General features: G+C 37.4%; 1 protein-coding gene across 1 annotated transcript in view; it reads left to right on the top strand.

Moving 5' to 3' along the window:
• Nucleotides 1-27,491, top strand: part of LOC122814494 (integrin alpha-M-like) — a 646,884-nt gene that overhangs the window by 271,973 nt on the left and 347,420 nt on the right. The window contains exon 5 of the mRNA XM_044087069.1: nucleotides 24,444-24,589. Coding sequence (XP_043943004.1) covers nucleotides 24,444-24,589 — 146 coding nt within the window. The remainder of the gene's footprint in view (nucleotides 1-24,443; nucleotides 24,590-27,491) is intronic.

Raw genomic sequence — 27,491 nt, 5'->3', positions numbered from 1 at the left:
TGCCCGGGGAGAAAAGCTCCACATTATGCGCATGATAAGTAGAGATATAAAGTTGCAGCAATAGTAAACAACATTACAGGTTATTGGCTTTAATGCAATAACAAAATATTGATTATCAACAGTATATCCAGTAAATGTTGGAAGTTAAGATAGTTTCTTGTCATTTATAATATTAGTAACAAAGTTGTCAGACAAGATGTTAAAGTATGTAAAGTAGGTAGTATAGTTGGGTTAAGAGTCTAGGTGGGGGGGTAAGGGTGGGAATGTTAGTCTGGATTAGAACACAGACAAACCCAGTGCAAATGTAAGTGGAATATGAGTGCAGTCTTGAAAAGGCTGCTGGAAGGTAGAGTAGTTATAGGGGGTGGAAGATTGTTCCAAAGTTTAGATCTGGTACATGAAAATATGGCTTCTCCTGCTGAGGTTTTGGGTTTGATAACAGTGAGTATATTTTTGTTGCTTGATCTTAGGGGCCTAATGGAGTGATAGGGTTGGAGAAGGGTTTGAAGGGAAGGGATGTTAAGGGGGTGGTTAATAAGTTTATTAGTGAGGGTGTGTTGGTTAAAGTGAAGGAATTGTGGGAGTTCTAGCCAGTTTAGTTCTTTAAGGGAGATACAATGATGGCTACAGTAGGAGGTTTCAGTGGCAAATTTAGCAATTTTGTTGTAACAAGCATCCAGCTTGTGTAGGTCTGTCTGTCTAAGGTTGCCAATTATGGGGATGCATAGAGTAGGGTGGAGATTAGCTGGGAATTGGCTGTGGAGATTCTAGCCGCCTTGGTTAGGAATTGGCGGCTTCGATATAAGGCACCAAGTTTCTTGTGAACTTTTTTTATTGTGAGAGATATGTGGGTGTCAAATCTAAGTTTGTTGTCTATTTCCACACCAAGTAATTTTATGTGTTCTAATGGATAGATGATGGTATTGTCTTTGGTGAGAATGTTGAAGTGGGGGGGTGTTTTGGGTGGCTTTAGAAGGTTGGAACAGGAGAAGTTTTGTCTTACTTGGGTTGAGTAGGAGCTCAGCATTGCTTTCTACAGAAGAGAATGATTCCTGTGTGATTTGTTGTAGTCCTGGTAGAGTGGGGGGTAGAACAGATGAGAATAGAGTCATCTGCGTACTCTATAAGAGATGCTTGTGTGATGGCAGTATGTAGGTAGTTAGTGAAAAGTGAGAATAGCAGTGGGCCAAGGATAGACCCTTGGGGAACTGAGAGTAACTGGGAGTCGAGGTGATAGGTTATCATCCCAGATTACTTATTGCTGGCATCCATGTAGATAGCTGTGGAACCAGTTGCAGGCTGATAGTGAGAAGAAGAGGTTGGGGAGAGTAGTAGCTCATGAGATACCATGTCAAAGACCTTTGAGAGATCTAGAAATATGGCAGTAGAGAAGAGGCCATTGTTTTTGTGATGAAGTATAGTGTTGGTGAAGGAGAGCAGAGCGGAGATAGTGCTGCGATATGGCCTGAAACCATGTTGGGTTTTGGAGAGGAGATTATTAGCTAGGAGGTAGTTGGAGACCTGGGTGTTGATACATTTTTCAAGTAGCTTGGAGAGAGGGGAGAGGATAGCAATGGGGCGGTAATTGGAGAGGTTGGTGGAGGGGAATGATGTGGGATATTTTCCATATTGAGGGAACATAGCCTTCTGTTATGGAACAGTTGATTATAATTGAAATTGTGTAGGCTAGTGTATTAGCTGCAATTTTCAAGTATTCAGAGGGGGGGTTGTCAGCTGCGAGTTTGGTGGGTTTAAGTTTTGACAATAGTCTTTTTATGTTGGAGGTAGGTACTGAGGTGAAGTAGAAAAGAGGAGTGGGGGCTTAGGATTAGGAGTTGGGGGGCTGTTGTAGGGAAGTGTTGTTTGTTTAGAGATGTTATAGTTTCAGTGAAGTGTTTGTTGAAGGATTCAGCAATACTGCTGGAGCAGGGGGGAATGGACGGCTGGGGGGTATCGACCTTCCCTGGGTGGAGGATAGTGTTAATAGTGGACCAGAATTCCTTAGGGTTGTGGCTGGTAGAGTTAAGGGTGGATTTATAGTAGAGGGATTTGTCTAATTTTACTTGCTTTTTGGCTTTATTGTGCAATTCAAGGAATGATTGCCTATCTGAGTTATTTTTTGTTAGTCACCAATGCTCCCAGGCCTTATCTCTGGATTTCATTAGGGTTCTGGTGGTCTTTTGTAGCCATGGGGCACACCTGGATCTGACTTTGGCATTTCTTACAGGAGCATGGTTGTTTAAGATGGAGAGGAAGGTACTGTTGAAGAAGAGGACAGCCTCATCTAGGCTGAGGTATTTTAGTGGTGACCAGTTAATTTTTGCAGGGAGGAGATGAAGGTGTTGGGGTTGAAGTTGGACTTGTTCCATATTTGCCTGTGGATAATGGGCTTCAGACTGTTTGTGTGGTGCCGAATTAGGAAAGTGGGGGAGTGGTCACTAAGACTGTCATGTAAGCAGCCTGCTAGGTAAGAGTGAGGGGCTTTGTTGACTAGGATCCAGTCAAGTAAGGTATGATTGTTAAGGTTTCTGTTGATTAGGGTAGGGGATTGGATGAATTGAGTGAACCCATGGAGATTAAGGTGAATGGCTGGGAGATTGTTATTACAGGATAGCCAGCTGATGTTAAAGTCACTGAGAATTATGGTTTCCTGGGGTAGAGATAGACTAGCCCAGCTCAAGAGATTTTCTAGGGGTGTAATATTTTGCCCTGGTGGGAAATAGCATACTATGATATTGATTGTTTTGTTTGGGTTTAGTTTGAGATTGGCATAAAGGATTTCTTCATTGTTTTGGTGAGGGACAAATGAGTTCAGGAGTTGAATATTGAGGTGGTGTTTAAATATCAATGCTACACCACCTCTTTTTTTGGACAATCTGTCTATGCGAAGGATGTTGTATTCAGGTGGATGTATTTCCTCACTTTTGATGTAAGGTTTGTGCCAGGTTTCAGTTAGGAAGAGAATATCTGGGGAATTTATGCTTATGCTGGCATGTAGGTCTTGGATTTTATTGCATATGCTTCTGATGTTTAGGGACATTATAAGTAGGTCTGTTGTTTTTTTGTTGACTAGAAGTTGAGTTGTGCAGGGCTTGCTTGGACTAGAGTTAGTGGTTGGGTTGGATTTGGGAGGACAGGGTTTGGATGGATGTCTCCAGTGAGGGCTAGTTTATAGAGGGCGTTTAGGATATGTTTTATATACATAGTAAATTGCTTATGGTATCTTAGGGATATATTATTGTTGAGTATGTTAGGTGTTTGGTAATGGAGTGTGTGTATTGGGAGGATGTTTTTGGTGTCAGGGGTTGTGTAATTATAGTGTAAATGTTTGAGGGAGGGTGTTGAGAGAGTACAGTGGAAGTTGTTGAGGCATGTGACTGTGGAGCCTTGGTAGGATGTAATGTGAGCTAGAACTACGCAGGTTAGGATTATATTAGGTAGTAGCGTGATTGTGTTGGATGTAGGGAGAGGGGGCGACTAGTGGTGTAGCCTAATTGGTGGTAATTAGGGGTGGGGTTAAGGCTAAGAATAAATGTAGAGGTACTGGGGGCATGTGGGAATAGGGGGCAGGGAGGGGAGTGAACAGAGCGGGCTAGAACCCCCCAGGCTAAAGATTGCAGAGTAAGTGTCTAAATAGCCAAATTGTTAGAAGTTATTAGGATCTAGTAGGGAAAAGCAATCCATAAACCTGATATCAGCTGTGTCCTTTCTGGGTAGATACCTAGTTTGAAGCAGACAAAAAGTGGCAGTTTAAATACCTTTTTGCCTCTATTTTACAAGTGGGCAATTCCAGTGTATCTACTGGGTTACCTTTTTTTGCCTAGATCTTTATCTTGGTTTACTGATAACTAAAAAAAAAAAAAGTTTAACTGGGGAATGTATTTACAGCAGATGGGGGTGGGGGTGCAGCTACCATCCCTAGCCATGTGTAGAGCCAGTTATTTCTGCTTTAGACCAGGTACTTTCTACAGTAGCAGGCTAAGAGGGAAACATAGCTAGACACCTACAGTAACCTATCTTCTGTCCAAAGCCCTTGAGTCCTTGTGGCTGGTTTCTTCACTGCAGATGCAATCAATGGCCAAGGATTTAGCAAGTGGGGGACTGAGAGAGAACCCGTACGCAGGGACAGTGGTCACTAAATGAAAAGATGGAGACAAAAAGAATTATTATGGTAATGTCTCTGAAAGGGGAATGAGAGAGAAGTGCTGTAAAAAGTAACTGAAATAATAAATTAGCACCCATGCAGGAAGGGTATTGGGTTTAAGAGTAGCAGCCCATTACTCTATTTACACAGGTACAAAGTGTTTAGTAAAAAAGGCTAAGGCAACTGTTATGCATTCGCATATGAAGCCCTTGACATAAAAAAACACCTTACATAGTATTATGTACTGGATATTTTAAGTAGCCCATGAATTTAAAGAGACAGTTCTATCACAAATATAGCAGTAGTAAATTAACACAGCATTTGTATATAACAGTACTTAAATATCGCAACACAAACATTTACATATCTACATTGCTATAATAATTCTCATGGCACAGCAGTTAAAACAACTAAGGATCACTCCGACTTGGCAGCAAAACAGGACTTTTAGCCGTATTATGGTGTTCTGTATTTAACTTATACTTTCCTTCAAACTGAATCGCAGAACACTCAGACTAAGTTAATGAACTACTTTCTGTGCCAAGGGTGCATGGTTGGAATGTTTCCACCTTCATTTACCTGCTGTGTTACCTTGACCAAGCCAATTAGCCAGCTAGTGCTTTGGGACATTTGGACATTTGGACTTTTTTTCCAGGCCTTCCCTAATGTATAGCTGATTTACTTTATGAAACATTATGGCAATATCATCAGCACAACATTTTTTAATACAACATGGGCCATTTATTCTTCAAGGGCAGCAGGCACAACATTTGTACATGAAGTACTAAAATGCAAAGTCGTTTGCCAACAGCAACATCCGCATTAGAAAAAAAAGTTCTCTATCATATGGAATTATTCTGATGACTTCTACCTCCACAGAGATTTCACATATAAAGTTAAAATATATTTTGCAAGTGGTTTATATTTCTTATGATCCGATCATAACAGTTCTTCTATTTAATTATGCTAAATATGGCTGGGGCTTATGTTATGATGCTAGTGATCTTTATAAAATGTCATGTATTTCACTCAGAGCTAACAATAAATTACATGTAAGTTATTATTTCATGAAAATAAGGGAAGATGACAGTCAACAAAGTGCCTGAAACTCTTGGGAAGGGTTGGGGTTATATGTGGATGAGAGCACCTTATGCTCTTACTATTGTTTTTAAACATCCTTTAATCTTCCTTTGCAGGAATAGTGTGCATCTGTGTGTGAATTAAGTTGGAATGCTTTATTACAGCTATTGTGTGTTTGTGTGAAACAAATTTAAAATATACTTTTTAGGCCATTTATTTTATTTTTTTCATGCAGACATCTGAGAAGGATGTAGTCAATAATGTAGCTATAATTGCTGGATTGGGGAATGTCTGTGGATAAGAATAACTGAACCTGCTGAGTTGACTTTACAAGTAAGAGACAGTGTGTGTGTGTGTGTGTGTGTGTGTGTGTGTGTGTGTGTGTGTGTGTGTGTGTGTGTGTGTGTGTGTGTGTGTGTGAAAACACATTTAATTAAGTGATCTGGCAGAGTCAAACCTTGTACCTTGAGTACACGAAACAGTTGTTTTAATCATCCAAACCAACTGCAATCTGTTCATCTGTCTCTAGTTTGGTATAACATCTCTGATTTTGCCTCATATTTGTGACCTATCTTTGAGACACTCTGTTAAAACACCACACACAGATGAACATAGTAACACTGTATCCCAAGCCTCTATAGACAGAGCTTTGTGGCAACTGGAAATTTGGGCTAGGCTCTTCAGCAAGCCAGTTATAGTGTAAAGGAGAGAAGTTGATTGTAGTAAACAAGAGCATCATCATATGTACCATTTTCTTTAGATATGATCATTGCTTTTTTGTTCTGTTGAATGGTGACAATGTATTTATTATTTATCTGCAAATATATTTAGCAGCATGAAGTCTTTTTAACTCTGAATACATAATTTTGCTTGTTGTTTCCAGGCACACGGGTGTGAAATGCACTGTGTTTAGTTTACAACAGTTTGTCTAGCACTTACTGCAAATGAATAAGGCTATGAGCTTTTAAAGCATAATTTCCAGTAGAAATGGATTTGATTCACTCAGCTTTCATTTGCCTTTTTTATGACAATGTTACTCTGTCAGACAGTACTCCTAGGCTGTTACTGAAAAAGGGCAATTGTGTCCAGTGAGCTGTCCCACATTGTTAGTAAATGGGTTACAAATGTGTTGTTTGAATTCCTATACTCTTCACATAGCTGTTTATTTGTACATCAAATTTGCTATTTGAATTTGTATTCCAGGACATCTCTTTTAGTTTAATTAAATTGCCAGATGCATTTTCACAAAATGTATATTTCAAGGAAAGAGCAGTTTACTTGTGCTAAGTCTGTTTTCTATGTGAAAGTGGATTGTTTTCTTTATAAACTGGCTTTCATTTGTTACACCTATATTGCAATATCAAAATTAAAGGTGTCAGAACAGATTTTCTGTAGATAAAAAATTATTTCAAATGTTATAACTGATAAAATGTATTTCTGTATTTCAGACCAGAAACATTTGCAAACTGTCTAATGCTGCAAGCTAGATATGATTCATAAGGGTTCCCATTAGAAGACTGAAGACGCATTCTTTCAAATGCATCTTGGTCGAACTTAAAAGACTGAAATGGCAAAATATCAAAGTGGCTTGTAAGTGAATTCTTTCCCTGGGAAAGAATTTGTTGGCCGCTTCGGTACTTTGCCATTTTCGGCACTGTAGTGCGGTCTCGGAGTTGGTATATTTAAGTAGGGGGTTGTGGGGGGCACAGCCCCCCCCACTTAATGTAATGTTCAAAGTGTTTTTTTATTTTTATTTTTTGTTGGAACAGCGATTTTTTTTTCCCTTGGAAAAAAATCGCTGTTCTGACAGTTCGACATTGCAAGCTTTCACATACATAGAGTCAATTAATCACCATTCACTTTTTTAAGCATTCGGTGATCTAATATAGACCCAATTCATAATACTGTTTTTTTCTGAACCAAAGGAATAGCTTTGGTCTGTTCTCTACCCCAAAACAGGTGCAGCTTGCTTGTATAACTATCCAAATGAAGTCATGAGAAAGTGAAGAGTATGTGAGAAATGTGCTGACCAACAGTCTCTGAATGATAATTGCATGTTTCTACTACCAATCAAGGATGTGAATGATGATTGTAAGGAATATTACAGATTCTGTATGTTCTTTGTTTTCATGTAGATAAAAGTGTGTAGTAGTTCTCCTATATTAGTGTTCCTCTAGGCTTGTTATTGCTTATAGTTTAGATGTGTTGCTATCTATTTGGAAAATTACATACATTTTTGCTTGAACAGCTTTAAATGGCTTAGTGATTTTATAATAATAATAATAATGAAAAATGGTGATAAGAAAAGGAACAAACTTCATAACATTTGGCAGGGGATGCAATAGCAAAACATTCCTCTGTTGAAGAACTAATGGTCTAACCAAAGAAGTAATCTGGAGAACATCCAGAAAGCAGTGGCAAAAGCAGGAAACAATAATGGGATCCAAACTCTTTGAACTAGCCTAAAGAAACATACCATGAATCATCTTTATTGAATGACAGTGGAGGATGACCAGAGCAGCAAGACAATCCACTCACAAAGGATGCATCTTGAAAAAAAAAATGAACTGCACTGCAAGTACCAACTTCAGTATTTCATTATTGGATGCATGGTTTGTGAGTTTAAGTTCTAAAAGAGAATTTCTCTTTGAGATTAAAAGCTAATAAATTAATGTTTTTGGTCCTAGAGAACATCGATAACATGTTGTATGGTCTAGTATAGTAAATCGTAAAATGATCTCTGCCAAAAATGAGAACAAAGAGAAAAATATACAAAGTAAACTTTCACTGTCATGCAGATATTAACTAATAAGGGGGAGACAGACTGACAGATGTAAATTATAACAATACTCAAAAGCTGTCATGTTAAAGACAGAACTATTTGCCTTTGCAGCTATTATGGCAAATGAAAAGCTTCAAAGTTTTACTTTTTTTTGCACTACAGAGTTTAGTCATGAACTGGTTACAAGTCATTAAGCAGTAGAGTGCATTTGAGTTCATGACATGATCCTTGTTGTATTGAGTTGTCCAAGAAAGTTGGATGAAAATATGTCATAATTTAAAAATGGTAGTTTTCTGCCTGACAGTGTTCTTCACAACTTCTTCTCCCAGATAATTTAAAATGAACTGCATCTAGACAGTTTAAAAAGAAAAGAATCCATTCTACATTTCTTTTTGTAAGAGACAGACTTTATGCCACAAACTCTAAAGCCCTGAACAGATACAAAAGACTTTTGCAAAATGTAAAAAGAGAACTTTCCACTAATGCTCAGTTATAAAGCTTCAGGCAGAAAATGACTTTTGCAAAATTTGGACACAAAGACATCAATACTACCTAGAGACTGGCTTCATTTTAACTAAGGGATAAGGACAGAGAAGAAAAAAAAGGTTTTGCTTAGAAAATGAGTGTGATTTTACGAACCTTTTTTTACTTTTTTTTTACATGTTTTATGTGAAGTGACATTTTAAAACAGTTATATTTAGGCATGTCTTAATTCTACAAAATAAATACTTAAGCTAACAAAAGTTTTTCCTTCTAGATTTCCCCAGTCATTAACATACTATGATTTACAGATTTGGGCAATGTGTCAAACTTTGTTAGAATTATAAATCACCAGTAACTTTTTATGATTTTAAAAGATAATTAATCTAATGTGTATCTAAATGTGACATTACAGGATGTTAAATTTAGTTCCTCACACTTTTACAAAATGACTGCATGGATCTTTATTTAGTGCTAATGTTATACTGTTGCTTTAATGATAAAACTTTAGACACAGGGAAAATGTGTATTGTATTAAAATTAATGTGTTGTAATATTTTTAACAGGAATTCCTTTGTAGGATGTTTAAATGGCAAATGTATGCAGGCCTCTATACACATGCACACACATATGTATGAATATACATAGACTGTTATCCCTACCCCATACATTAATTAAGACAATCTATGGCTTATGCAGATATATTTGCATTTTAATTCATATAGCATTTTTAATGATGAAGATTTCATAAAGAAAAATGTGAATTACTTTTACAGGTTAATGTTTTGCAACAAACTGCAGAATTTAATTGCAAGGATACATGCACACAATACTGTTGAGTTAATGGTAACAGAAATTCAGGCATATTAAAAATATGCTTTGCTAATAAATAACTGCAGTGTATAAAATATAGAGTTTATGAATAGTAAACAGTAATTCAGAATGCTTTGTCTGCTCTGGAAGATGCAATAGAGAAAATGAGATATTCTGTGTTCTAACTAAGGCATTTAGATATTACAAAATATATTTAGTTTTAACATATTGCATTTCCAAAGAGGAAAAATGGGGACTATTCAGATTTCTTGGTAAAATGTGAGTTTTACAAACTGATTTTGTTGATAGGAAAAGAATCAACAAATGGGTTACACGTTTAACGTTGGCATTCTAGAAAAAACATATTCTAATTCTAGTTACCTAGGGGATGATTCACATTCTTTCTCATTGTTACAAGGTCTAATTGGTTAATTAATTAGGGACAAAGGGATAAAGGGTAACCTAGTTTCAAAAGGTTAGGAAAATAATTGAAAAATCGTGAGACAAAAAGTAGCAGGACTACTTGCAATGTTTCATGTGATGCATCAAACAGCATGAAGGACATTTTGTTTATCCATTGGGGATGACTGCTTAGAAAGTATAATTCACTTTTAGTTGTGTTAGTTTTGTTTTCTAGCAACACTAATAAAAGGATTATTTTATTTAAAATGGGCTTGTTTTCTTCTCTTGAAGAAAATGTATCAGCAATAAATCTGGCTGGTGTCACAGAGGTTTAAGCCTGTGAACTTCTATGATTCCCTCATCTCTCATTTGCCTACTGTGTGACCTTGAGCAAGTCGTTTAACCAGACATTGCTTTCTGATTGTTGTTGAAAATGGAGCTATGTGTCCAGTGAAGCTACCTGGTCAACAAATGGGTATTATTAGGGCACAATGATATTTTGCTAACAGTCTGTTAAAAGGAAATACAGCTATTTTATATTTACATTTATCAATTTTCACAATAAGCAATATATGTTAGAGTGTCTTCTGCGTGAAGACATGCGTGAATGGGCGTACCTTCGTTGAAGGTTGTGCGCCAGGGCTGGTAACTCGGCACGTAAAAATCAACTACCAGTCATTAGCGGACCGGAGTTCCGCTGTGGCGACCCCTAACTGGGAAAAGCTGAAAGACACAACAACAACAACAACAACAATAAGCAGTATATGTTGCACAAAATGTATATATAAATTTTACAATGTACACAAGATGTGTGTATGATTTTCATGATATTCACAGCATGGGCATGTTGCCAAACAGCTTCATAGCTGACAGCATTCAAACATCAGTTTAAAGGGTAAAGTGACATGTTCATTGTAACATGTTGGTTAGAATGTGTTATTACTATCTGAGAAAACAAGCAGTAAAGGTTATTTAATGAAATTCAGAATATTGTACACCAAGCGTTAATGGGTAAAATATCATGGACTATGGTAAATAAAAGAATATTAGCACGATGTTGCAAATTCTGTTTAAAAAGCAACAGGATGGAAAAGCATGATTTTAATATATGTGAGAACAAAATGGAGGACAATTTATGTTGCAGACTGGCTTGCGGAACTGGGTTGTTAAATGGCTGTTTTATGCAGCAGGATTCATGGAGGTCAAGTTCTGACTTTTGTGACATGATCTCAAACAGACAGGTACATCTGGAGTTGGCACTGGTAAATAAAATGTATTAGTTCTCATTGAAAAATGGGGAAATGAGTGAGAAAATACTTCACAATCATTTCTAGTAGTAAAATGAGATTTAAAGATGAATTTGGGACACCTTGATAGTTGTAAATGTTCTATATGCCAGAGGAGTTGATGGCTTACTTTGGCATGGATAACCAATCTGTTTCCAGGCTGGGGAACAATATTTTTCAAATGCTCTTACTTATAGTATTTATGATTCTAATCTCACTTTGCTTCATGTGTAGGGAATTAATACAAAACAGGTATGGGGCTGATGATAATAATGGAACACATATGTGCATGAATGCATGGAGTAAGTGTTATTATTCATGCGCCACAGCTAACAGGTGTGCTTCTAACCTAGTGTTTATTTTTCCTACACCTTACTTCTATTGTACTGAGTTATCTCTCAGTATAAATTTGAAGATAGAATAAGCAGATGGTTACCTGAATTAGCGTAGGCTTTTTTAAGTAGATAAAAGTATGATGTATTTATAAAGATAAATCAAATGGAGAACTGTGACACCTATATTGAAATATCAAAAAAGGTATCTAGTAGAATTATTTCAGAGATTACAGCCAACAAAATGGAAGTGTGTATTTCACACCAGAAATGTTTACAGCACACCGTATAATGTTGCAAGCTAGATAAGATTAGTAATAATTCTTTGTTCTGAAACAAAGGAATAGTCTTGGTCTGTCCTCTGTTCCATGGGGTCTATATTACATAATCAAAAACCTGTATCATCGAACACCACAACACCGGCACACATAGCCCGAACCGCAAATATGCCGAACCCCCTAAACTGCAAATTTTCAAATCTCGAACCATTATTGTCGGCCAACACCACCACGTGGTACATACTACATACCCAAACATAATAAATAAAACACATGCATACACTAACCAAACCCTAATTCTAACCCTACACTAAACCTTACATACATTACTATCTATGCACTTACCTTAAACTGCACCCTAACCCTAAGGTCCGTAACTGTCGCACACTTACCCTACAGACATATACCCAAACAAAACAAATAATCCACACACATACAGTTAACAAAACCCTACTTCTAATTCTGCACTATACCTTACATACATTACCTATCTATGCACTTATCTAAACCCGCACCCTAACCCTAAGGTCCGTAACTATCGCACACTTACCTTACAGAGCTATACCGCATATGACATATATGACACTTCGACATTTCGTGTTTCGCGGTTTTGAACGTTCACCATTACCATAGTTTGCGCTATATGTGTTGGTCTTGTGGTGTTCGCTGAAATGGGATTTCAATCTCGTAATATAGACCCGTTCCATGATGGGTGCAGCTTATTTATATAACTCTGCAAATAAATGAGAAAGTGTCTCATATGTGAGAAATATGCTGATCAACAGGTAATGAATGATAATAGCACATTTCTGCTGACAATCAAGGATGTTCATAGCTTCCCAGATTGTTACTAGACTAATGACCTGGGGGGGGGGGGCCTTTCTAAATCTAGCCAAATTTTCCCAAAAGAATAATGACTTCCAGTATTAAAATAGACCATTGAGGGCCACGCATTTATAGGCCACCTCTGTCCGTAACAGACATGGCTGCCAGGCTCAATGTAAATTTCCTTTTCCCTGTCCACTCTTCTAGGTTGAACTTAACTTGGGTAATAGAACAACATAGCTTCATATAGATGGGAGTCCTGTTCTATAGATCTCTGGGACACATATCTGTCTGTCCAGTATGTTCTGTTTGAGTCACAGTCAAAATTCATGTCTCTGGAACTTGTATTTCTGGTACTGTATGACTTACAAATATGCAGGAGATTCATAACTGTGGGGTTTGTAAATGCCTTGTAAGCCAGGCATAGAGCACCCCTCAGCAGTCTATAGGAGACTGAGTACAGGGAAAGGACTTTAAGGCACTCTGCTTAAGGTAGGTTTGTTATGCCTTGTACTCTTTCTGTAAGGAATCTCTGAGGTCACTCTAGTTGCTGCATATTCCAGGTCAGGGCCATACCAAAGGAAGCATTGTACTCTATGACTGGCCCGATAAGGGCACAGTACAGTGGGAAAATGACCTCTTTGGACCTAGATGCCATTCCTTTAGTTTTAAGTTGCACAACATAAAAAGATTTCCTCAGCACTGTGGCCACGTGGTAGTCGAGGTTAAGTCTACTGTTTACATGCATACCCAGATCCTTGACCACAGGGTCAGCTCTTAGGGAAGTATTATCATAATGGTAATTAGCCAGGATAGGTGACTTCCATTACTAATATTTCTACTAATAATAAAGCGTACTAATACACTCTTCTTAGCATTGAGTTTAAGACCATGGCTTTGGCACCATTTGTTACTCAGAGATGTGCCTTCTTGAAGAATGCTAGCATCTGCAGGGGAGTAAATGATAATCCCCAGCTTGCAATCATCTGTAGACTTAGTTAGCCATTAACCTTCAGCATTTGCTTTCATTTCAGAGAAATATATGCTAAAAAGGAGTTGGACCAGTACTGAGCTGTGGGAGACTCCGCTACTTACTGGCCTCTTGGTGGAGGTGGCCTCAACTATTTGACCTCCTGGGTCATATCAGTGAGCCAGTTGGCTACCCAGTGGGTGATAAACAGGTTTATACCTAAATATGTGAGCTTGTCTATAATGTCTGAGTGGGGTATTGTATTTGGCCAGGGTGAGATAAGCTGTGAGTACAGTCTTGGCTTCATCCTTTGCTTTGGTAACTTTCTCAAAGAAGTCCACCAGATTTAATAGGCATAACCTTCATTTAACAAAACCAAACCATGATTCCAGTGTCTGCAGGCTACCTTTGTCCTTATTTATCATGTCCATGATGATTCTTTCTCCAGCCTTGGGCTTGCAGTTACCTGGATCAATGCCTGGACCTCCTTTGTGCAGGGGGATGATTGTAGCCATTTTCCATTCCTTGGGCACAATACCTGACTGTAGGTTCCAGCTGAAAAGTGATTCAAGTGGACCAGAGAGGCCATGTTTCATCTTGTTTATTAAGCATTCAGGGATGTTGCTTTGGCCCGTAAATGCAGTGTTTTCTGGCCTTGATAACATGTTCCCTAGTAATGGCTGGGGTGATTATGGTATGAGGTATTTCCTTTGGGCCATCAGTGGAGGGGGAGGGAATCTGAGCTGTATCTTTCATTCAAAAAGTTGGCAATAGTCTCTGGTTCAATGTGGGTGATGTCATTTACAATAAGTTCTGTCCATTGTTGTGTATTTCCCATGAGGTTAAAGCCATAGCTGTAGAAAGCTTTGTGGCTGTTCTTTGCCTGAGAAGTTATTTTTCCTTCAACTTTAGACTTTGAAGTATTAATTAACCATTTCAGCTGCCTGTTTGGATTGGTCAGGGGGCTTTTAGTATGTAGGACTTTGTTCCTCCTAGACTTTACCAAGATTATTCTTTTGTTATATAACCAATTGTGATTCCATCAGGGTGGCTTGTCTTTTGAGTTTGTCTTATTCTTAATACAAGTGGGGACAGCTCACTCAATACAGCTATCAATATGGCTGTACAGAGATTTTGCAAATAAATCAGCATATGCTATGGTGTTGAGTGTGGAGGTGCTTGGAATTTAGGTAAGGTGTCACTTAGTAGAGAGAGATTAGCCTTGAAATTGTTCCTAAAGATTTTTGGCTTTGCTGGGTACTTGGATTTAATTTTTATTTCAAGCAATACTGCCTTATGGTCAGATCTGATGAGTGAAGAGATTACAATGGGTGAGAAACATCACTTCCCAAGTTCATGAGTACAAGGTCAAGGATGTGTGTACCACTAGTAAGAGAATGGACCAATGTTCCAGGATGTTGCAATTAATGAAGTTTAGGAATCAACTGGCTTGTGAATTAGAAGTGGTGAAGGATTCCTGATGTGTAGAGGGGTAGTTGAGATCCCCCATGAATACTGTATTTGGTTAAATGTTTTGAGACTCAAGTATATTGAGATATATAGCATGGGTTTCGTGGGACATGGAGGGGGACCTATATGTTGCAAGGGTATGGTACATCCCTATATTGCTACTTACAGACTCATGCCATTTAGTTTACTGTGGAAAAAGTTTTTGAAACTTCTTCCTTTTTTCTAAACAAAGACTGGATGTTCTCAACCTATTATATAAACCTCTGGACAACTTTTAAAACTCTTCCAATTGTTATTAATTATATCTTTAATAGCCCTGGTATCAACACTGTTGGTAATCTGCATTGAAATATTGTAATTTACATTATTTAATTTGGGTGTAATAGAATTGTTGTTTTTCCTTAAATTACACATCTCAGTAAATTTGTTCTTTACTAAAGCCACCGGGTAGCCTCTGCTGATAAACTTATTGCATAAGTTGGCACCTCATAGAAGAAGCCTTCTTCCTTCATAGTCAATTTGTTGGCTGTCATTAGTTGACCTTTAGCTATATATTTTTTTGTTTTTATTGGGTGCATGCTACTAAAATGTAAATATGCATTATTTTGCATGTTCTTTTTACTTATCCTGGTATATAATTTCCCATTTTCTTTAAAAATGATCACATCTAGATATGAAATACATGACACATCACAGGCCGATGTAAATTTTAGGTATGAACTGATTTCATTAATATAACTTAAGAACATATTAAAAGAGTCAACTCCCCCTCTCCATATCAAAAAAAGTTGTCAATAAAACATTTGTACATTACAATATTTTCAACAAATCTGTCTGTCAATACATTTGCTTTCTCCCAGTCTTCATACAAATATTTGTATAAAATTGTTACTCCATTGATCTGATGATAAATATCATTATTAAACTTAAAAAAGTTGTAGCTGAGAATAACATCAAGCATCTCCATCAATAGTCTGACTGTACTGTCTGAGAAAAGCTTTGAATTCATTAATTTTATCCTGACTGTTTCCATTCCCTCTGCATTTGGTATTACAATATACAGGGATTTTATGTCAAGGGCAATTAACAAATCAGATTCTAATACCTTAACATTTGCAATTTTCTGTGCAAAATCAAATGTATCTTTGTTATAAGAATTACTTAGCTGTTTTTAATACAGACTGAGACTTGTGTAGTAGCTGGTCTAAAGGTGTGAAAGGCATTATAAGCTTGCATTGATGGGGTACTCTCCATGACTTTAAACCATGTCTCTGTTACTGCACAGATGTTATACTCTCCAGAGAGAGTAAGGCTTGCAGGTAGTGGAGTTTATTGCTAAGACTTCTAGCATTGAGAAGTACCACCTTCAAATATTCCTTCTTAGGTTTAGTTAAGTCGGGAAGTTTATCAGTTTGGTATTGCCTAAAAAAGGCACTGTGAATGTGGAAAAGGTGTTTGCCAATATCCAAAAGCCTAGAGGGGATAAACGTGGACCATCTCTGCAAAGTAGCATGGTCTGTCAACCATGTCTTCCCAGGCCATCAAATATTGTACTCCCCTGAATGGACTGACACCAGAAGCTAAGCCAGTTTTTAAAATCAATCATTTTCTGTTGGTAATGTGGCATCATCCTTGGAGAAGGTAGTATGCTGCTCAGTGCTAGGCAAATACCTGTCTGAGATACATAATCAGTGAGTTTGATCATGTCTCCCTTCATATAGTCAAGAGAGGTACTTATCAGATCATTGACACCCACATGAACTATAACAGCATCATTTTGGTACCTGTGGTTCAATGACCTAAGTGCCTGTGTGACTTGACACATCCTAGTCTCAGAAAGGTAGCTACCTGTGACTCCTGTGGTGAGTGAAGCAATGGTGTGCCTTACCACAGAATTATCAATAACCGGGAAATTTGGCTGTGCACTGGTTTGCATTAAGGTCTTAGCTGTAGATGCTTTGGATACAGTGTTACTATGTGTAACTGTGGGTGGTGTTTTTGATTATGCTGTACAGGAGATCTTAGTGTTTAGGTTACCTGTAAGTGCCTCAGAATAAGTAATGTTATGTGTATGGTCTTTACCCTGTGCAGTAGGCATGGTGTAAGTGTCACTGGCAGCATTAGTTTATTGATATAAGAGAGTTTTGCCTCCACCATTAAAGTGTATTTATACCTCTCACATGCTTTATCTGTTTTATTAAGAATAAGTGGGATGTCAGTGTGCATGATGCAATTGCTACAATGCCTCAGAATTCCCACCTCAACCAGACGGGCCACAGAGAGAGTCAGGAAGTGCATATTCATGGCTACTGATCTACTAAGGAGGAATGGGGGAAAATTTAAACATTGAATAGGTCAATAAAACAAGGAACTTTTTGAGCAACGCTAAGCTATGAAAAAACTAGATACTCTAGTAGCTTAAAAAGTCTGTCTAAACAGTAAGAGTATTTTAAGGGAAACTCACACTGTGAGAGATTATCTTCTACACACATTACAAGTGGGAATTACACTGCAAGATATCAGTGACTATACAAACCACTGCTAGCACCACTGCACGGAGAGCAGCAGTTCTAACTAAATACTGTATAAAAGGTGAAAAGTTCAGATATTTAACACATAAACACTCAATTTATGCAGCTGTGACAAAACAATGTGAAAAACAAGTTCTAAACAGTGAATGTGGTAATATAACTCTAAGCTTGCTTGTAAATTATGAACTAAGTGTTATGCAACTGCGTCATTTAAAAAACAGAGTAGATTCAGTAAAAAAACACAATTAAGACCATGTGGCCAATCAAAAACAACACACTCTTCTTTTCTTTACACAGTCATGACCCAGAAAATGACTAAGGTCCTCTCTACTCTATCAAAAATGGAACCAAGGCAGTTTTAACGAAAGATTGTAAGAAAGGTCAAAAAGTATAGATATTCAAAACAGAAACGCTCAATTAATAAAACTATGAAAAAACAATGCAAGAAACAAGTGCTGAAACAGTAGATATGAGAAGGTAAGTCTTCGGTTTTGTAGAGTTTAGCAGAAACCAGCTGCACTCTTCTTCTCAGGTAAAATGGTCACCAAATGTCTCTGAGCTCGTAGATTATGAGCAAAGTATTGTGCAACTGTGATCCTTAAAGAGCAGCGGAGATTTAATTAAAAAAAAAACACAAAGAAGGTCCTGTGGTGAATCAAAAAGAAGCACTCTTTTTTCTTTTACACACTCCTGGGCAAGAAAATGAACCATGTCCCCTCTAATCTCACTAAAGTGGAACCAAGGCAGTTCTAAATAAAGGCTATAAAAAAGTGCAGATATTCAACACAGAAACATTCAATTAATGCAGGGAAAACAAGTGCTGACACAATGAATATGTTAATGCAAGTCTTAACTTTTGTCGAGTTTAGCAGAAACCAGCAACACTCCTCTCCTCAAGTATTATGGTCACTGAACACTTAAGGCACAGAAATTCAAAATTTTAAACAAGCTAGCCTTCTAGCCAAATAAAGGCACAAAAGACTTACAGCAGCAGTTCTCAGCTCAGAAGGGCATAGGCTATCATCTCCTGCCACATGAATGTAGCCACAAAGCGTTTTAATGTAAAATAACTGGGTTGGAGCCCAAGTGTTTAAACCAGAACAAAGACACTTAGAATAAAAGGCACAATAAGCCTTCACCAGCAATTCCCAGCTAAGAAGGGTGGAAGCTACCCTCTCGTCCTACAAATGTGTAGACCGCAAACTGTCTTAATGTAAAATAACTGGTTTGGAGCCCAAGTGCTTAAACCAGAACTAAGACACTTTTAGAATAACTGACACAATAAGCCTTCAACCAGCAATTAGCAAGTCAGAAGAGTGTAAGATACCTTTCCTACCAAAGAGTGTAGATCACAAACCTTCCTAGTGTGAGGTAACTAGTTTGGAGCTCAATTGCTTAAATCAGAACTAAGAGGTGTATAATAACAGTTGCAATTAACTAAGCTACTAACAAGCAGTGATAAATGCAGCAGAATAAATGCTAATTAACATCTTAAGAATGTGCAGCAAAAAGCCGAACAAAATAGACAGATGCACAAATACATTAAAAGCTGCTGTATAAAGTGCAATTCTTTCTAGTAAGTGTGAATGTAGGAAACAGAAAATAATTCAGGTTCAAAAGACTATGGAAGATGTCCTTCCCAGGTGACCTCTTGGTGCTCAGTAGAATGAGCCAATGGGATGAGACTGGAAGGAGTGTCCAAAATCAGATTTATAAAGTAAAGATGGGCAACTCAAAAGCTATCAAGTTTAAAAGCACAACAGGAGTAGTGGGAGGGTGGGAAAAATCAAAACCAATCAGAGACTAGCAATAGGTAAAGAACAGCAAGTCACACAGCACTATAGCTAAATAAAGATGACACTAGATATTTGAATTTAAACAAGGAATGTTATTTCTCAGCTCCTCCCACTAATTAGCTGGGTGTTATTCACAGTTTGCAAAAGAATTCTTTCCTAACTGACCCTAACAAGAATTATTAAAACTCCAAAAAGAGCAAAAAACTTAAAACAAAATGAAATGCAATATAAGATTAAAGATAAAAAAATGGAAGTAACCAAACCTTAGATAAATAATTCTGATCCAAAATCAAATGCAGGCAGAGATCAGCAATAGTCAGGCTGAGAACAACAAGTCACACAGTACTGCAGCTAATAAAAGTGCCACTAAATATTTTTAGTTAAATGAGGAATGATATTTCTCAGATTCTCCTACTAATTTGCTGGATGTTATTCACTGTCTGCAAAATAATTCTTTTCAAACTGACCTTTACCAAGACCTCTTAAAACTCAAAAGAAAATTGTAATAAAACAAAACAAAATGCAATATAAGAGTAAAGATAAAAAAAAATGGAAGTAACCAAACTTTAAATTAATAACTCCAAATCCAAAATCAAATGCAGACAGAGATCAGCAATAGGCAGATGATAGCAAGTTACACAGCACTAAAGCTAAATAAAGACACCACTAAATAGTTGTAGTTAAATGAAAAATGCTATTTCTCAGCTCCTCGCACTAGTTAGCTGGATGTTATGAGTAAACTACAATTGGAAGGAATATTTCAGAACCTGTTTGTCCTTTCTTTTCATGAAGATAAAAGTCTATATATTTCTGCTGTCTGTGTTTAATCTTCCTATTAATTATAATTTAGATGTGCTGCTATTTATTTAGAAAATAAAACATGGTGACAAGAAGAGAAACAAACTTCCTGACATCATTGTTAAATGATATGCAAATATCTGTGATAACTGTAAAGGTAAAGACAAAAATAGTTTGCAAACTACCAGGTTTGAACAGTGTTTATGGTAAATGGGGAGAAACAGCCAAGTAATAGAATATTGGCCTCATTTGTTAAACTGCATAGAGCACCATTTATTTGTCCATGATCTGTCTCTGTTGACTCTTGAGGTGTATGGTGCAACAGTATGGCATTAGCCATTGAAATAGGTCGGCCATGTACTGAGTGATGGCAGAGGAGAAAAACTATTCTTGATGACAGAGAAGAAACGGGCAGGTCAAAAATGAAATGTTAAGTGTCTCACAAGCAAGTAAGCCCCCTCCCCCCAAAAGGCAGTATGTTGTATGCAATTATATTTTTGATATATGTATGACTTGTGGGTTGTTGAATAAAGGTTGCTCTAGCATTAAACTGTCTTAATTTGTTTTGATTTATTCAATGTATTAAAGATTGCATTCATTCATCAATGTCTGTATTGTTTAATATAGTCTAATCATTTTATAGTTTAGTAATTTAAATATATATAATCTAATAATTTTATAGTTTAGCAATTTAAATAGGTTTCCTTTTAATGATATATTTTTGCAGTACCTTCTATATAGCCTCCAGTAAATGCAAAGGTGTTGACATTGGTCAAGTCACATAGTCTGCATTATTTGGAGGGATGATCAGAACTGTTTGATCTTCAGCATCCATTATGGAGTCATTGTAACTTTGATACGATCATCTCTACAAGATCAAGTTGTAAAGGATTTTCTAAATTTGGTTAATAACTGTTATACTGGCAGTGCAGAAGACTAAAGCTCTAACATACTAATGAGCTGCCCCCTCTGGTAAAGGTGCAGGGTTTGAATCTTTCCACCTTCATTTATTACTGACTGACATTGAGAAAGTTACTTAACCAGACATTGTTTTGGAGCAATTGGGAATTTGGGCTAGGCTCCTTAATGGTCTTCTGTACTGCATGCCTAGTAACTCTGAACTTGGTATTGTTTACCAGCCATTCCCTATTGCACAGCTGATCTAGTTCAGAAAATGTTTATGCAACACAGGCAATTTCTTCTTCAAGGGCAGCAGGCTTTGCATTTGTACATGAAAGACTGAAATACAAAGCTGTTTGTCAGCAGTGACCTCTCCATTATCAATAGTTCTCTTTAATGTGGGATTGTGGGATTATTCAGATTTATTTTATTTATTTATTTATTTAACATTTGTTGACCGGGAAAGTCCGACTAGGTTCCACAGATCCTGTTTTCAGCGGAGGCCCGGGGAGAAATGCTCCAGAAGCATGTCTTTAGAATGTGAGAGGAAACCGGAGTACCCGGAGGAAACCCATGCGAATGCAGGGAGAACATGCAAACTCCACACAGAAGGCACCCCAGCCGAGAATTGAACCGGAGAACCTCTTGCTGTGAGGCGACAGCATTAACCGCTGCACCACTGCGCCGCCCCATAGATAACTATACTTTTGCGGAGATTCTCCATATTAACTTAATATATGTGGTCAGGTGGTTAATATTTCTTATGCTCTCATAAATACCTTCCTTTCTAAACTGTGCTCCACATGGCTGAGTCTTACAATATAATGTGAGTGGACTTTATATAATTTCATGTAGTTCATAAAACGCTACCAATAAAGTACACGTAATTTAGTTATTCGTAACAAGGGGTATACACATAGCTTTGCAGGACTAGTGTGTGTGTGTGTGTGTGTGTGTGTGTGTGTGTGTGTGTGTGTGTGTGTGTGTGTGTGTGTGTCTGTGTGTGTGTGTGTGTGTGTGCGTGCATGCGTGTGTGTGTGTGTGTGTGCATGCGCGTGGTGTGTGTGTGTGTGTGTGTGTGTGTGTGTGTGTGTGTGTGTGTGTCTGTGTGTGTGTGTGTGTGTGTGTGTGTGTGTGTGTGTGTGTGTGTGTGTGTGTGTGTATGAATTAACTTGGAATACTTTGGCTACTGTGTTCTTGTTTGAAACAAATTTGAAATACTGTACTTTGGTTATTATTATTATTTTTGACGCAGGTGTAGGAGAAGTATACACTCAACAATGTGGCTGTATTTGCTGGGTTTGGGGAATGCCTGTAGATAAAAGTGACTGACCAGGATGAGATGAAAGTTAAAAAGTCACTAGTCTGTCTTTGCAGGATTAGTGTTCATATGTGTAAAGCAAATTGGAATATTTTGCTGTGACCATTTTTATCACAATCAGACATGTGATGTGTACATAGCTGATAAAGAGGCATTAAATGCTGAGTACAGATATTGGTAGATTATAATTACAGGAATATGAGTGCCTTTTTATGGTCGAAACGTTCTGAAATTAGTACTTTTCTCATTATTGGTTTATACATTTTGCTTTGCTGCTTATTGAAAACATATTCAAAACTACAAATGTTGCTGTATTAAACAAGAAATAGAATTTAAACAATTAGACAGGTGAATGAAAAACACATTTATGTCTGCATGATCCTAAGAATGTGTCTGGAGGTCCATGATTTGTAACAGATTGGAGCCCAAGGTACACTCAGTCCTTCACTGATTCCTACAATAGTTGTGGTATAACACGAGCATTGTCATATGAACCCTGTTTTTTGGATGTTCTGCTTGGTTTGCTTGTTTTGTTGACTGGAGACAGTGTGCATATTATTTGGCTATGAATAAACTGGTCAGCATGAAGTCTATGGGTTTAATATTAATATTCTGGGTCTATATTATATTCTTGAAAGCTGACAATGTTGAATCTGACATTGTCGACACGAGAATAGTGAATGCTCAAAATCTTGAACGTGTAAACGTAAATCTCTGTAAGGAGAGATTTCCGTTTACTGTAATGTAGTGCGGTCTCGGAGTTGGTATATTTAAGCAGCAGGGGTGTGAGGGGTGCATGGGGGCTTGATCCCTACTTAAACCCATTAGGGTACTTTTTTCTTTTTTTTTTGTCTTTTTATAAGGTCGGCGTTTGAAGACATCGACCATATGGTGTCAACCATATGGTGTTCGATGTTTTCAACCATCGACCTTATAATATAGGCTCTAATATTTTAACTAAGAATACATTTTTAATTTAGTTTGCTATTTGCAGGCACTCAGATGTGAAACACACAATGATACAACAGTCTGTCTGGTACTTAATTCCTAAGAGTAAGGGTATGAGCTGTTAATGAGCTGCTCTAGTAATGTGTGGTTTGATTCCTCCAGCCTTCATTTCTGTACTTCACCAGACAGTGCTCCTGGGCTGCCCCTAAAAAAGGGGCACTTGCATCCCATGGGCTGTCCCTGGTTGTTAGCAAATACATTACATATTTGTCTTTTGAATTCCTGTATCCCTCACATAGCCACTAATTAATGTTTCACTATATGTTTTTTGACCATGAATGCCAACATGCTCTTGTAGTCTATTGGCCTGTGAGATGCATTTTCAATAATTATAAGTTTCAGGGGAAAAAAAAAATTAATGTTGCTCATGCTAAGTGTGTTTTCAATGTGAGACAATTTTGTTTTGTTTAGAAAATGTCTGTGAGTGTTTTTTGTTGTAAAGTATGAAATATATATTTTAAATATCAATCTGTGATTACTGTAAAAGGAAACAAGAAAATACTATGTACACTGCCATGTCTGAGCATTTTTTTTCTTGTAATTGAGGAGAGACAACCAAGTAATGGAATATTGGTATGGTTGAGGGGTAGGGGGATAGTCCATTACACAGCTTACGGTCTCATTAAACCATGATCTAGCTCTGGTTGATAGTGATCTCACTACAGAAGCTGTATATTAAGAAGGTAGTCTGTGGAAAAATTTTAATGTTAATTAACCATGTGCTCTCTCCTCTATCTCCATGCTGAGTTGATTTTAACTCTAAGCAGAAATGCCAATGAGATCTTTGTGTGTGTGTGTGCATGTGTACGTGTGCGTGTGCATGTGTGTGTGTCTGTGAGTGTGTGTGTGTGTGTGTGTGTGTGTGTGTGTGTGTGTGTGTGTGTGTGTGTGTGTGTGTGTGTGCGTGTGTGTGTGTTGCACACTTTTTTGCACCTCACTTTTGATTTCAAATAACATGATCCTTTTACACTGGACAAGAGCAGGTGACCAGATCAAATACTTAAGAAATAACCCTTTTGATGTATATGTTTTATTCAGCATAAAACTGTTAGAATGATATTTAACACAGATTTTTTTGTTTACAGATATTTTGTTTTTGAAAATAATTTATTTTACTTAAATATGTACAATAAATGTCGATATAATTTATATTTTTGCTTAATTATCTTAAACTAATAATGACTTTATCTTGAAACAGGAAGTAATTGTGTTATGCTTCTTTTACAGTTTTCTGTAATGCAGTACTCAGACAGGTTCAGAATTCATTTTACTTTCCACCAGTACCGGATGAGTTCAAACCCTGAATCTCTAGTACAGGAAATTACGCAGTTTGGAGGGTATACTCACACACCTACTGCAATTAGCAAAGTTGTGTAAGTCAGTTCTACTATGAAAATATTTCTGAAGAGAATGTAATTTTGGTTTTAGTAAACAAACATCAAACAAATAAACAAACAAAAACAGATGTGCTGTGCAAGTAATATGCATATTTTTTTATCATTGTGCCACTCTGAGAATCGCTGCAATTTAACAGGAAATGTAGTGTGAAAAAATTATTTAGGAATATGTTTGTCAGCTATCATTTGTTATTAGGATTACATGAGTCAGCTTAAGCCTGGACAGGATTTATATGCATGATCTGTACTTGAAAATCAATGGAAAAATCATATACAGGAATTCACTTATGACAGAGTCCCAAGGCTGCATATGATATATGTTACATACAACAGATCCTCATGTACTGCATAGAAAGTGTACTAATGACCCGCTCAGAATGAATGACACACAAATACAGTCAGATGCTTTGTTAAAGTAGGGGAAGGGGGCAGATACCCCAAGCACGAAGTGATAGGGACTGTGACTGGAGATGACGATCAGTCTTCAGTGCTTCAGTGCACTAACAACATTCATGAATTTCAATATTGCATTTGTGGTCACAATTGAAACATTTTATCTCCTACTTGTGTGACATAAAGTGCAGCAACTCCTTGTTACAAATATAGCAAGTAGTTTGCTATAGTTTAAAAGGAAAGATTTTTATTGTTTTTCTTGATCCTCACCTTCTCAACTTAAAGTTGAGGGGTTGTCAGATGGAGAGAGAGCATTAGACATCAGAATCTTACCTGTGATAGAGTTCCAAGATAATTACTCAGCATACCTGGGTTGCCATCCATCATGCTCAGTACAGTACACTTCAGGACGTTTACCTCCACCCTTAAATACATTAGGTCTGCCATGGCTGTCAGATATATTGTAAACACACTAATCACATGGCACATCTGGAATACTGAAAGATCAACCTACACGCAGAAGGTTATTCTAAATAAGTGCTATTAACTCTGCCAAAAGTCATCATTTTGTGCTCATGTTTGCAATGTACCATAACACAACTTCAACTGTGACACCAAGATTTTGAAATGTGGATCAAAAAACAGATTTACAAAAATGATTGGAAAAAGGCAATTGCAAATGAAATTGCACAATGGCACATAACAGCAAGAAGAGTCCCTAAAATGATTACCCTGAAAATGTTATACCACAATTTCTGCATAATTATAAAGTTGCACCCTACATAATAATCATTTAGTTAAAACTATTAACACAATCTTTTTTTTAACTTGTGTGTAATTCTGCTAAAACTCAACATTTTAAACTTAGATTGTTAACCTACCATCTATAGAACACCACTGCTGAGCAATGACACTGTGTTTCTGCAACTTGGATGCAAAATGTTATTTACAAACACAACGGTGAGATAACATTTAGAAACAGAATAGCACAATGGTGCATAGAAGTTTGGTGGAAGGATTCCTAAATCAGCTACCCTGACAATTTCATACCAAAATTCCTCATAGTTGAAAAGTTATTCCTCTGCTCAATGATGAGTTACTTAAACTAGGCAGAAGAGCTATTCCAAAGTAAATTATTCTACAAATTTCTATGTATCAACTACTTAACATAAAATTGAATCTGTGAAAAAAAAATTACAATCGGTAGCTGCTGTATCAGTGCAATCAAGTGGGTGTGTATGCTGCAGATATGACTACATACTTAAGGACATGAGTTTTGGTCTCAAGACTCAGAGCATCATTGGGCATACAGTAATGTCTCTACCATGGAGAGGGCTGTAAGAACAGTTGGATGAGAGTGACACCTTCTTCAGGTGTCAGCTGTTAGATGGCATGGTCATCATTGTAAAAGAAGTGCTAATCAGTGTCTTTAAGCAGTCCATGTAATCACTGTGATCTTGGTTGCTTAAATGGTATTCAGTCAGCGTTGCAATTGCTCTAAGGTGGTTAAACTGGCAGAGTGTATAAGAGTTGCTTATCAGTCACTGACCTGTAAGGCTGCCAGCAGTACTGGAAATCATTTAAGCAGCTGTGACTGTGATTACATCTCCTTAAGTGATTAGATAGACATTTTGCAGGGACCAGTTCAGTACTGCCTCTGCAATGCTGATCATGTCCTTGTCATTCAGTGATTATCTCTGTATTGACAATAGTAGCAAGGAGTAAGTATATCTCTTTGCTAATGTTTTGAAAGGGTTATTTTATTTTAGGCACTTTTTCAAAGGGTTATCTGATACAACAGCTCTTTACTTACTCTAAGGACTTTTTATCTTCAAATTTGAAAAACCTTTTTGGTCCTCAACTTAATTGAAGAGTGCAGAACTGTAGCTGGGTTGTTTGTCATCCTTGAGAAGTTCCTCACACTGGCATCCTCTCAACTCAAAGCTGAAAAGCAAAATTCCAGAGCTGTGGGCCAAAAAATTTTTTTTCTGCAGTTGTTTCAGCCATAACTTTAATTCAGTGCCTATGCCATACGCATACATGCACCACTGGTATCTGCTGATTGCACTGACAAAAAGCTTGCACCTGATGCAGCTACCCCCTTCATTACACTGTTATGTCTCTGGATAAACCAGTTGGAGGCCTTTTGCTAAAAGCTAATTGACCTCTGTAGGGTGTACATGTACCCTTGTGCCTTACTGCAATATGAGTGCAATGTGTGTGTATGTTTGTGGACAGCCAGATCCAGCACTTAGTAACCTAGGCAGCTGCCTAGGCCAGTTTTGGCTGGAGGGCCCAGTTTTGCTTTAAAAAAAATCTGCCTTCCATAAACATAAAAAAGCCCAAGTTTGCTATTAAAAAATCTGCCTTCTGTAAACACAAAACAGTGGCTTTGCTGAAATGGATGTGTTCATTTAGAGCAATGGATCACATACAGCTTGAGCATATACTGTATATGGGTGAACTGTCCCAGATAGGGGCACTG

Source organism: Protopterus annectens, chromosome 10.part0, assembly GCF_019279795.1.
Source record: "Protopterus annectens isolate FY-2018-M chromosome 10.part0, PAN1.0, whole genome shotgun sequence".
In the NCBI taxonomy this organism is placed as follows: domain Eukaryota; kingdom Metazoa; phylum Chordata; order Ceratodontiformes; family Protopteridae; genus Protopterus; species Protopterus annectens.
Note: the sequence above shows the minus strand (reverse complement) of the source record. Positions and strands in the feature narration are given on the sequence as shown.